The sequence below is a fragment of the Eutrigla gurnardus genome, assembly GCF_963514095.1.
Source record: "Eutrigla gurnardus genome assembly, chromosome: 17".
Classification (NCBI taxonomy): domain Eukaryota; kingdom Metazoa; phylum Chordata; class Actinopteri; order Perciformes; family Triglidae; genus Eutrigla; species Eutrigla gurnardus.
Window position 1 is genome coordinate 4,673,614 of NC_139928.1, and position 12,763 is coordinate 4,686,376.

At 44.9% G+C, this 12,763-nt stretch overlaps 1 protein-coding gene across 1 annotated transcript in view; it reads right to left on the bottom strand.

Moving 5' to 3' along the window:
• Nucleotides 1-12,700, bottom strand: part of LOC311028202 (chloride channel protein 1-like) — a gene marked incomplete at its 5' end in the record, with an annotated part of 50,262 nt that extends 37,562 nt beyond the window's left edge. The window contains one exon of the mRNA XM_084032561.1: nt 12,650-12,700. Within this exon, the coding sequence (XP_083888687.1) occupies nt 12,650-12,700 (51 nt within the window). The remainder of the gene's footprint in view (nt 1-12,649) is intronic.
• Between the last annotated feature and the right edge of the window lie 63 nt (nt 12,701-12,763).

The following is a 12,763-nucleotide window of genomic DNA, read 5'->3' on the forward strand; positions in this document are numbered from 1 at the left end:
CTGAACACACTGACGGCTGAGCCAGCGGCTAGCAGCTATCAGTGTTAGTCTGAGGGGGGACCGGAGGGTGGGTGTTACGCTTCTGCAACCCCGTCAGCCATGACGGTGTTATCAACTGTAACTGAGTGCAGAGCAGAGTGGTGGCCATTAGCTAGCCAGTGGGGTGAGGCTCACAAGTACTAACATGCACTAACAGCATGTGCTGGCACGGTTATGTAAATGAAGCAAGGAGAATCTCGGGAGAATGACACATGCAACGTGAAAGCGACTTCCTTATCTGCTCAGTTAAAAAAAAACTCTATCATGTCTTCACTTAGCAAATAGTTGTTCGCGCCTATTTTAAAGGAATAGGAACCAGTAGAAACATGAATCCGGCGGCAGCCAGCGTCAAGGGCCGAGGACCGAGCGGCGGCAGCCAGCAGATTTTGGACGCAGAGCGGCATTTTTACAACCAGGTGCACCTGCCTGAGAGGGAGTACTCCGGTGCACACACTGCTGCTTCTGCTGCTACTTAGATGAGGATTGTCGTCATGTTGTTGTATTCTGCGTATTATTTAATCCGATGGATTTGCTTGTTAAAACGGTGTGTCTTGTATCTGATTGGGGTCAGTGATGGCTTGTTGTTCGCCCTAAAGGGCTACCCAAGGGTGGGGCGTAACACTGTTGCTTAGCAGAACAAGTTGTTTTATAGAAAAATGAACAAGACGCTTCCATGCATACAAAGGGAGGATTTTCTTATACATTATTCCTGAAAGCTCACGTCTGCAAGGCCGTCACACACAAAGAGTGCACATTAATGTATCTGAAAGGGGACAACTATCACCTTACATGATGTAATGCCAGACAGACACATGACACGCTGTCAACATCACACCTCCAGTAATCTCACGGCACTGATTCTCCTGTAGGAATGGTTTTCATTCTAATGGTAGCACCATTAGAAACATCTAATCAAAAAAAGATTTTACCAGAAACTAAAACTACAGAATATGGAGGAAAAAAAAATCTATTTCTGTTAAATATGTTAAAGAAAACTCAAGAGCAATGATTGATTATTAACATATAATAATAATCAAGACATTTGTTTGTGTAATTTTAAATCAACATTTAAAAAAAGAATCATAGAAATTGTGTCTCCTTAATAAGCATTGATGATAAAACATCATTATCTAAACACTATGAAATGATTATTCCTCCAAATCCACATACATCTGAGCATCTCTATTTGACTTTGACACACCCAAGTAGCACATCAGCTGTTCACTGCTGTGCAGGCCAGGACCAGGTGGTCACACAGTCATGTTGTCAGAAATCCATCCTGCCCCCTTTACCTCATTCCACCTCACCTTCCTGTTTTGCCTCTTGAAAAGTAAAACTCTGCTCTGCACTAATCCCTCACCTCCTTCCTTCGTTGCCCCCCAACTCTGTGCCGGTGAAACACTACTCTGGGCTAAATTTAGCATCGGTGTGATCCAATATTCTTCATTACACTTCCCACACCTCTAACCCACCATCAGTGTACCTTTCAATGCCTCATCATATTCCCTAGTTTCTCCTATGTCTCTCTCACTCTCTGCGTCCTTCCAGCTTTAGTCCGTCAAGGACTTATAGAGGAAGTATAAACTGATAAATTACTCCAAACAGGTGCAACTCCCAATATTCGGCCAATATAGCTTCGGTTTCTGACTCACATACCACAGAGTGCAGATTTACTAATGTGTGTATTGGATGGTCAGGTAGAGTGCAATGCCCCATAGAGGGTTTAAGTGCCTTCCTCGAAGCTTCTGCACTCGTTACCCGAGTGGTGTATTGCTTGACATTTCTGGATATTGTTGCCATGTACAAATACAACACAGGAGCTTTTTCACCAAAATAGAAGTGTTTTTTTCAATAGTATACTCTATAAACATAATATAAATACAATATTCTACAAAAATCAAAGCAAAACTATTTTATTGTTAAATACTTACAAATCCCAAGCAGTCAAACAAGAATTTGGCTCAGATACTCAGAACTGAGATTATCCGGGTCTTTTGTAGAATGCCAAATTCAGCAAATATATATGTAAACCAACCTGGACGCGTGTCTTATATCAAGCAAAGTCGTGATTAATTAATTATTTTACTCACTTTTTCAAAGCCCCACCAAAAAAAAAAGAGTCAGAATATTGCAGAAAAAGTCTGAATTCTTAGTTGAGGTAGAGAAGTTGGGGTTTTAATAAAAATCACTTGGAAAGCCAGTTAAGACACAAAAAGTCATAAAGAACTAAGACTTAAACGTCTGCTGAAGCTGCCACTCCACTGAAAAGATAAAAAAAAGCAGCAGAAGTGAACATCATATCTGTTTGGAGTGACATTGTTTTTCATGATTCCATTTATGGAAGGTAATTAATTATTCCAAACCTATATCAGCCATGTGAAAAGTAATTGCCCCCCTAACCCTAATAGCTGGTAGCACCACCCTCGGCAGCCACCACTGCAATCCAATGTCTGGCAATGAGTCTTTTTTTTCTTTGCAGAATTGTTTTAATTCCGCTACATGGACAGTACTGCCCTTTTAAGGTCATGCCACAGCATCTCAGTGGGATTTAAGTCCAGACTTTGACTAGGCCACTCCAAAACCTTCATTTGAGTTTTTTCGTCATTCAGAGGTGGATTTGCTTGTGTGCATCATTATCCAGCAAACCAGCATAACCCAAGTGCACTTGAGCTTCAGGTCACAAACTGCTGGATAAACATTTTCCTTCAGAGTTTTCTGGTAGAGAGCAGAATTCATGGTTCCATTAACAATTGTTAGTTGTCCAGACCATCACACTAAAACCATGTTTGACTGTTGGTATGATGTTCTTATTGTGGTTGTTATTGGGACCCGTGTCTTCAAAAAGGTCTACCTTTGACTCATCGGTGCATAGCACAGCTCTCCCATGGGTGCGAAATTTGCCCAGTGTCCTTCTTACTGTGGGATCATGAACACTGACCCTAATTGAGGCAAGTGAGGCCTGCAGTCCTTTAGATGTGATTCTGGGCTCTTTTGGGACCCTCTGGATCAGTCGCCGATGTGCTCTTGGTGACCGGTGGGTCCTGAGAAGGTTCACCACTGTTCCATGTTCTCTCCATTTGTTAATAATGTCTCTCACTGTGGTTCCCTGGAATCCCAGAGCCTTAGAAATGTCTTTATAACCCTTTCCAGACTGAAAAATGATTTATTTTACTCATTTGTTCTTTTGATTGCTTTATCCTGTGCTGCTTTTTGACACCTTTTAGCTTCACCGGACAGGTTCTTTATAAGTGTTCAGATTGAACAGGTTGGCAGTAATCATTCCTGGTGTGTCTTGAAAAAATTAACTCAAGTCTTTTGGTTGATTGAGTAACCAAGGGGGCAATTATTTTTTCACATAGATCCTGGTAGGGTTGGATCATTTTTCCCTTCAATAAATAAAATAATTTAAAATCTGCATTTTGTGAATATAATATATGCAAAAAACTAAGAAATCTGGAAGGGGGCAAACACTTTTTCACAGTACTGTATATTCATTTGTAATTTCTCTTTGTGGTTTCTGAAACTTTGGAGAGAGACCTGGCTGCTGCTAACAGTCATGTACCAGATGCATTACCTCTGCTTTGAGAGGTATGTGGAGATATTTATTGATGATGTAGCGATAGTGATATCATACAACATTGTTAGACTGACATCCACTGAACAAATATGCCAACTTAATGAAGGTTTTCATTCACTGAAGCTGATTAACATGCTGCTCCACCAGAAACATCTCTAAATGCACAGTACATCTCAGATTGTAGAGATTAGTTTTACAGCATCTTAACTCTGACAGTAAGTTAGTTCAAATCGCCTTGATATTGGTGTAGGAAGGCCGAGCTAGCAGGCACTGGACCATGCAAGGCTCTAAAAAATTTTAGTATTTGTGTTGGCCCATTATGAAAAATAAAAATATAAATCAATATTAATTCCAAAATGTAAGGCAAGGAAATAATAAGGAATAATAAATAAAACATAGCTAAAATTTTACAGCTGCACTTAAGTACATGCTGTTATTAGCTGTCATTATAAAGGTGTGTGTATATATATATATATATATATATATATATATATATATGTATATGTATGAAGGTCTTCTAAAATAGAGAAGGGTTTAACTCCATACATTCTCTACATGACTGTCAGCTCCACGGTCACATGCCCTCTTTGTAGCAGATTTCAGTGGGAGGAGTTATTATAACTATAAGTATTACTATATTAGATATTTATAAGGTTTAAAATGTAGCTTCTTCTTCGAGAGAGAACATTAACTATGAAATTATAGCACAATACGAGGGGATAAAGAGCCACACACTATGCACTCAAAATGACAAATAAATAAATAAGTGACAGGACTCTCTGTTTATAGCTCTGCTCACAAGGGTGACAGTGTAAACAGAAGGGTTACCCCCAGCCCGCATGGCCTTCAGAAGTGCACTCACACACATACACAGGTTAAATGACTTTGCACTTCCTGGACTACCCATAGGCATAGGGTTTCAACGAGCATTAAACTCTATAGGTCACCATGATCACCAGCTCTCGCATACCAGCCAATCAACACCACAGAGGCTCTGCAGCTGTATGCATTAGTATTCAAGTATTCAAGAGTGGAATACACCTTTAGTTCAGAACAATTCATCATTCAAAACCAAGTGTGTTTAAGAGTGTAAATGATGTTTCTGTACCTCTAAAATTAACTTTGCCAAATTGATAATATGCAAAAACTTTATTGAATGAAACTTTAAATATTGGATTTTAGTGTAAAAGAGATATGGAACAAATTTAACTGGTTTTAAAAAGGTTTGACTTCAAATGAATCTGTAATTCTAATGCAGTATTCATAATTACACTTTATTTTCTTTTTTTGGCATTTGGGAGGGCTTTGTATAAACCCATCGACTTCCCTCTTCCCCGACAAATATCAGCTGCGCTCGATCATTATATCTTTTACTGGATTTCAACTGAGTGAAGAATTAAGATGTAAGCAAAGAGTATGGGAAAACAACAATTAGTATTTATCTTGGCTTTAAACAATAATAGGCTGACCTGCAGCATGCTGCTGTTTTGCATATAGTGTGCTCCGGACCTGAGGGACCCTGTTCAACATAAATCGTAAAATCACAACAAGGAATTATCTTAACAACCCATAAGTGTTTACATTTGTTCTGGTCTCTTCATGTACATCCCAGAACTTCCGAGGTTCTCCATGAGAACATCCTAAAGCCACAATGATAATCCTCCAGATGAAACACCTATTGTTAGGCACCCTTCACACTGCCGTGGCCAAAAACATACATGAAACTGCATGAATGGTGAAGATTAGCACTGCTGCAAATGCATGATCGGGTTTCCCTTTTTCTGGAACACGCATGGACAAGCACCCAACACACACACAAGTGAACGCAATGCAGTTGTACACAGAAAGCACACACACGATGTACACAAAACATTCATACATATACGATGCGTCGCATATCACAAAAAGTAATTCCGAGATGTGTTAAGACCAACCGGGGATTAATGAACAAGGTGAAGAAAGGGTCAGCAAAACAGATGGCCCAGACGGGAAAGAAGGAAACGGGAAGACGGCGACAAAGCATGTGTGTGTCTGTGTGTGTGTGTGTGTGTGTGTGCATTTGTATATGTGCATGCTGTTGGGACCTAACCGTTAGGACTACACAATGCGGCCTACAGAAGCCCACACATGCGGCCAGGACAAAGGGACAAAGGGGATTAAAAACTACACCGCCATTTTAGTTTCACATCTCACCCAGGTGAGAGATGCGACACCTCACAACCATCCTATTGGCTGACATCTTCAGGGAACCCCGGGGGGTCCCCTGGAGCGGCCTGAGCTTTATAAACCGAAGCCGCCCGGAGAACGCTCTCTTATTCACTCTTACTCCGACTCCTACTCTGGCCTCTTCCTACAACCGGCGCAACACCACGTTGCAACGGGAGGCGACCCCCTCCCGCAGCGCACCGCTGCAACAAGAGGAACCAAGCCGGTTCCTGCCGTCCAGCTACCAGACGCTGTCTGAAGTAAGCTGACTAAATCGCCAAGCCGCGATTATATCGCCGTCCGTGGAAGAAAGAAACACGGACTGTTTTCTTTATTTGAGTTTGATCGACGAGAGGAAACCCGCTCCGCTCTCGTCTGGACGAAGCCGACTCATCACGCCCCCGCTGACGCCGGGGACTCACGAACCACCGCCGTTACGGAACGCCGTCATCGTCTTACGCAACGATACCAGTAAGAGGCTATCAGTCTGGGCAGAGACATAAGTGATAGTGTAGGATATGCTTGTAATTCTTGTTAATGTGTTTTAAGTTCTGATCGCGGATCGCCGAGTCCGTTTGTTCATATGCTGCTGTATGTGAATGTTGATTGGTTACCCACACAGCTGGGTTGATTTCTGTAACAGTGTTTTCGACTAACCTCCGCCATATTCGCGAGCTCAGAAAGCCTCTACTATCAGTTAAAAGACCGGTCTCGCGGAATAAATTCCAGTTCATTCATGCGAGCCCATGTGATAGCAGCACGTTTTCTGTCCCTCCGGATATCGCTCGCGCATTTTCTCTCTCTTTGTTTGTGACCCGCTAACACACACACACACACACACGTGTCCTAAGCCAGCTGTTCCCGGCGGCCGCTAGGTACATAGCTACATCTGGTGGCTACATACGGCTATCTCTCTCTCTCGCTACTCCGTCAGACCTCAGTGGCTCCGCCCCTGAACGCTGCGAGGAATAGCTCCACCTCTCTCTCTCTCTCTCTCTCTCGCTACCCCATCGAACCTCAGTGGCTCCGCCCCTGAACGCTGCGAGGAATAGCTCCATCTGGTGGCCGCCCATAGCCACCTCTCCCTCTCTCTCTCTCTCTCTCTCTCTCTCTCTCTCTCTCTCTCTCGCGACACGCACGCACGCACACACACGCACACGCACATGCACGCACACGCACGCACGCACACACATACGCACACACACACTCCACGTGTGTCTCTCCCTTTGTGTGTTAGGTAGTTAGGTAATAAGGCCTTGTTAATTGCAGTGTTATTGATTGTGATCATTATTACTGATTTTAATAAATCTTATTATATTATAACTAGCGGTCTCTTGTGCTTGTTGTGTATATGTCACTGGATAACAGCAGGTTGTGAAGGCTAGTGCTTGAATTTCACGCCTTTTTAATTGTTCGATTGGTTTTGTACTCCTATGCCAATGATCACGATGATTGGCATGTGAGTATAAAACCTCCATATTGAGACTGAATACAGTTTTAGGTTATCTTTTCCCTGATCCCAGGGTGGTGCCCCGTTTATTCATGATTATATCATGATGATAGATTAAATATAATTATTAATACCGATAATCACATTGATATTGATAGTTAACTGTTGATAACCAAATCTGCCCCTGCTACAACCCCAACATAAATGGTGCCCCGTGTGAGGGCTTCTTAAACCAGCTTTATCCAGAGATTTATGCACAATAACCTGAGAATTATAGTAATAATAACAATAATAGGAATTGTTGTTATTGATATCATTGTTTAGAAATCGATGTTCAAGGATCGATTTGTTTGCTCCCTGTTACTATTTGCCAAGCAAATACAGTGATGGGTTGCATATGCATGTTGTGATTAGCCATTTATTGTTTGACAACAATACTAACAAACACAGGGTTAGGGATACTAAGACGCGTTATAACACTGTTATTACTCACCAGAGGTGCTAGAGACACCTCATTGACAGTCCACAGGCTGTAGAAGAGTACTAACATTTCCATTGTAAGTCACAGGTCGACGCAGCTCACCTGTGCACCCACCTCAGTATAACAACAAATACAGTTTTTCTTGCGATTAACACCGAACAAGTAAAGCCACCGTATTCTCCCTTTCACTAGAAGTAGAGCAGAGAATAGAGCCACAGAGTGTACCGACTCTGTGAACGTTGAAATTGTACCTTGCTATTTCCACCACGGGTTCTAGCTCGAGTTAAAATTTCAAAATAATTCCCTAACTGTTCCTGCCGCGCATTTCAGTTAGCGTGCCTTTGGCAAAGAATTAAGTAAGCAGCCTACAGTAAGTCTGAGTTGCTGTATAGAATCATTAGAGCGTGAAGCTGACCTCTCTAAAAGAGAACCGCCAGTCACCTTATCAGGTGATTTGCATAACCCCCCTCCTTTCTCTCCAGACACAATGGAGAACTTTTGTGAACAGTTCATCTCATCTGTGGCACAGAGCCTTCAGACAGGCTACTCTGAGTTTTTGCAGAAACTAAATCTCAGTGAGTGCCAAGAGGAGATCAACGTGTTACTGAACAGCAGATCTGATGAAGTAACATCATCCAAGGGTCCATTGTTAAAATGCTTGCTACTGACTTTCTACAAACAAACCTGTCTCTTGGTTCAGAGTAAATCTGCCCTAGAGAAAAAAGTGGTAGCACTAGAGGAGCAAAGTGCTTGTCACCTCCACGACGCTCAAGCAGCAGACATGAGAGCCATGCGTTATTTAGATGTCCTGCACACCACAGAGTCCCAGTTTTTGTCCTACAAGAACAGGTGGTCGAAGTCTAAACCAGAATGTCCTCCCTCAGCCGACTCGGCCAGTCAGTGTGATTCAGGCTTCTCCGACTTCCCCTCTTTTCGTAGTGAAAATACGACTCCCCCGCCATGCAGAAGATGGGAACAGTTACCAGCGGACACAAAGTCCTTAAGACAAACTCCACTGAGAGACAGCGGTAACGGCTACGCAGCTTCCCATTGCTCCGACACAGACAGTGAAGAAACCAGCAGTGGAACTTACACAAGTTCTCCTCCAAAATCTTCCTATCTTTGGAACAAACCTGTAATTTGCGACGCGCCTCCTCAACCTAGCTTAGTCTCGCCTTCACCAGAAAGGATGCCACAGCGCTTCCGCTTTGAAGAGCTAGAGAGCATGGCTAAAGATATTCAACATTTTGATCCCGACAACTCGAACCATAATATTGACGAATATTTGAGAGAGTTAGACAGACTCCTGATTGACCTCCCCCATGCCTCCTCACGGGAGAAGCTCAGACTAGTCGGGAAGACCACAACCAGACATGTCCGCAGTTTCATAGGAACACTTGCACCCAGAACCCAGGACCGATACTCCAGACTTTGTGCAGCACTCCGGAAGGAGTATAGCCGGGACTGGGATCCCGCCGCCGCTACGATCAGTGCCCTCGCCGTCGTACATGAGGGGCAGGAATCACCCACGGAGTACTATTGGCGCTTCAGAGCCGCCTATGCTCAGGGCCGTAACTCCCCAGGAGTGGAGGAAGAGCCTGCCTTCAAGGCCCTCTTCCTGCATAACCTACACGAAAGTGTGCGCTACGATGCCACCATACACTTCAGGACACATCGACTCTCCATGCAAGAGATTCGTAATTACGCACAGATGGCTTGGGAAACCCACTTAGCGCGCAAACTTAAAAGCCAGCCCGCTAACTTCGACACATCTGCGTCCGAAACGTCTGCCGCCTTAAAGCATAGCCCTCGTAACAGCGCGAAAGGGGGTGAGCGGCCAGCACGCCCCAGGAATCAGACAAAACCAAGGAACGAGAGTAACTCCCAAACATCCGCCGCCTTAAAGCAGAGCCCTCATAACAGCGCGAAAGGGGGTGAGCGGCCAGCACGCCCCTGGAATCAGACAAACTCCCAAACTGACGAAGATAGGGATCCATGCGACCCGATCGAGAAGCTGATAAAAACGATAGCGCTATGGCGTGACTCGACCCAACCATCACTAAACTCCCCCCAGAAGCCTGGTAAGAGACGGCGTGGGGATACTGAGCATCACCGACATGCCCACCAACTGCGTCGAGATGGGCATTCACACAGAAGTAGTAGGAAGCCCTACTCCGAAATTCTGTCCCAGTCACGTGAACCAGCAGTGTACAAACATGACAACTCAGATAATGACAGCGCCTCTGACATTTCCTCTGTTTCTGGCTACATGGAGCGTTACAGCCCTGAGCCACAACATAGTAAATATGGCTAACTTAAATCTTCTCCAGGAGTAAACCAAACGACCACTAACCCCTTCTCCTTTTCCTCCTTCGTTCCGTTTCATAGTTGGGGTGTGTCCTGTTTGAAACTACCTGAGTGTAATGACAATGTTGATGTTTGTGAAAATTGTGTCTTAGCAGATGTTTGATATAGGTTAGATGGTTAGAAATCTCTGCCCAGACCGTAGAAATCTCTGCCCAGACCTTGCCTCAATCTCTGCCCAGACAATGCCTCCATCAAAGTCATGGACTTTAACCTGAATGAACTGTTTAACCTTTTTTCCATGGAATATACAGACTGTTTGGACTCCCACATGTTTCAAGGAATACATGGACGGTTCGGCCCTTATGTTGCTCCGAAGGTTGCGTCCCACACCTCAACCTTCAGACCAAAAGGGGGACTGTTGGGACCTAACCGTTAGGACTACACAATGCGGCCTACAGAAGCCCACACATGCGGCCAGGACAAAGGGACAAAGGGGATTAAAAACTACACCGCCATTTTAGTTTCACATCTCACCCAGGTGAGAGATGCGACACCTCACAACCATCCTATTGGCTGACATCTTCAGGGAACCCCGGGGGGTCCCCTGGAGCGGCCTGAGCTTTATAAACCGAAGCCGCCCGGAGAACGCTCTCTTATTCACTCTTACTCCGACTCCTACTCTGGCCTCTTCCTACAACCGGCGCAACACCACGTTGCAACGGGAGGCGACCCCCTCCCGCAGCGCACCGCTGCAACAAGAGGAACCAAGCCGGTTCCTGCCGTCCAGCTACCAGACGCTGTCTGAAGTAAGCTGACTAAATCGCCAAGCCGCGATTATATCGCCGTCCGTGGAAGAAAGAAACACGGACTGTTTTCTTTATTTGAGTTTGATCGACGAGAGGAAACCCGCTCCGCTCTCGTCTGGACGAAGCCGACTCATCACGCCCCCGCTGACGCCGGGGACTCACGAACCACCGCCGTTACGGAACGCCGTCATCGTCTTACGCAACGATACCAGTAAGAGGCTATCAGTCTGGGCAGAGACATAAGTGATAGTGTAGGATATGCTTGTAATTCTTGTTAATGTGTTTTAAGTTCTGATCGCGGATCGCCGAGTCCGTTTGTTCATATGCTGCTGTATGTGAATGTTGATTGGTTACCCACACAGCTGGGTTGATTTCTGTAACAGTGTTTTCGACTAACCTCCGCCATATTCGCGAGCTCAGAAAGCCTCTACTATCAGTTAAAAGACCGGTCTCGCGGAATAAATTCCAGTTCATTCATGCGAGCCCATGTGATAGCAGCACGTTTTCTGTCCCTCCGGATATCGCTCGCGCATTTTCTCTCTCTTTGTTTGTGACCCGCTAACACACACACACACACACACGTGTCCTAAGCCAGCTGTTCCCGGCGGCCGCTAGGTACATAGCTACATCTGGTGGCTACATACGGCTATCTCTCTCTCTCGCTACTCCGTCAGACCTCAGTGGCTCCGCCCCTGAACGCTGCGAGGAATAGCTCCACCTCTCTCTCTCTCTCTCTCTCTCGCTACCCCATCGAACCTCAGTGGCTCCGCCCCTGAACGCTGCGAGGAATAGCTCCATCTGGTGGCCGCCCATAGCCACCTCTCCTCTCTCTCTCTCTCTCTCTCTCTCTCTCTCTCTCTCTCTCTCTCGCGACACGCACGCACGCACACACACGCACACGCACATGCACGCACACGCACGCACGCACACACATACGCACACACACACTCCACGTGTGTCTCTCCCTTTGTGTGTTAGGTAGTTAGGTAATAAGGCCTTGTTAATTGCAGTGTTATTGATTGTGATCATTATTACTGATTTTAATAAATCTTATTATATTATAACTAGCGGTCTCTTGTGCTTGTTGTGTATATGTCACTGGATAACAGCAGGTTGTGAAGGCTAGTGCTTGAATTTCACGCCTTTTTAATTGTTCGATTGGTTTTGTACTCCTATGCCAATGATCACGATGATTGGCATGTGAGTATAAAACCTCCATATTGAGACTGAATACAGTTTTAGGTTATCTTTTCCCTGATCCCAGGGTGGTGCCCCGTTTATTCATGATTATATCATGATGATAGATTAAATATAATTATTAATACCGATAATCACATTGATATTGATAGTTAACTGTTGATAACCAAATCTGCCCCTGCTACAACCCCAACAATGCCAAGATCAGGGGTGAAGGAGGTGCACGGTGTCTAAGCACCTGTTGCTTGATCACGTGGGTGACCCTGTTGTTATACATCCGCTAACTGGTCCATTTCTACAACTGACACACACACACACACACACGCACACACAACTGAAAGTGGTTCATTCACAGGCTCACACACAGTAAGTTAGACAGGCTCCATCCATGCACATGTATGCACCGCCAATGCAGGTGCGTCACTCAAGAATGGCATGAGGGATTCGAGGAGAGACACCGTGGACACAAGGCAGAGGAATGAGCATGACAGGGACAGGCTGACGTGAGAAACAAACACATGGACGCTGAGAGACAGAAGGCGCAACAGAGAGAGAAATAATGAGAGGAACGAGAGAGTGACACTGACCAGGGTTTGCTTGTATCTCAGAGCCTTCCTTTCCGACGCATCTGCGGCCATTGACACACTGTCACTGACCCAAAAATAAACCCACCCGCTCACCGTCTGTCTCAGCATTACCAG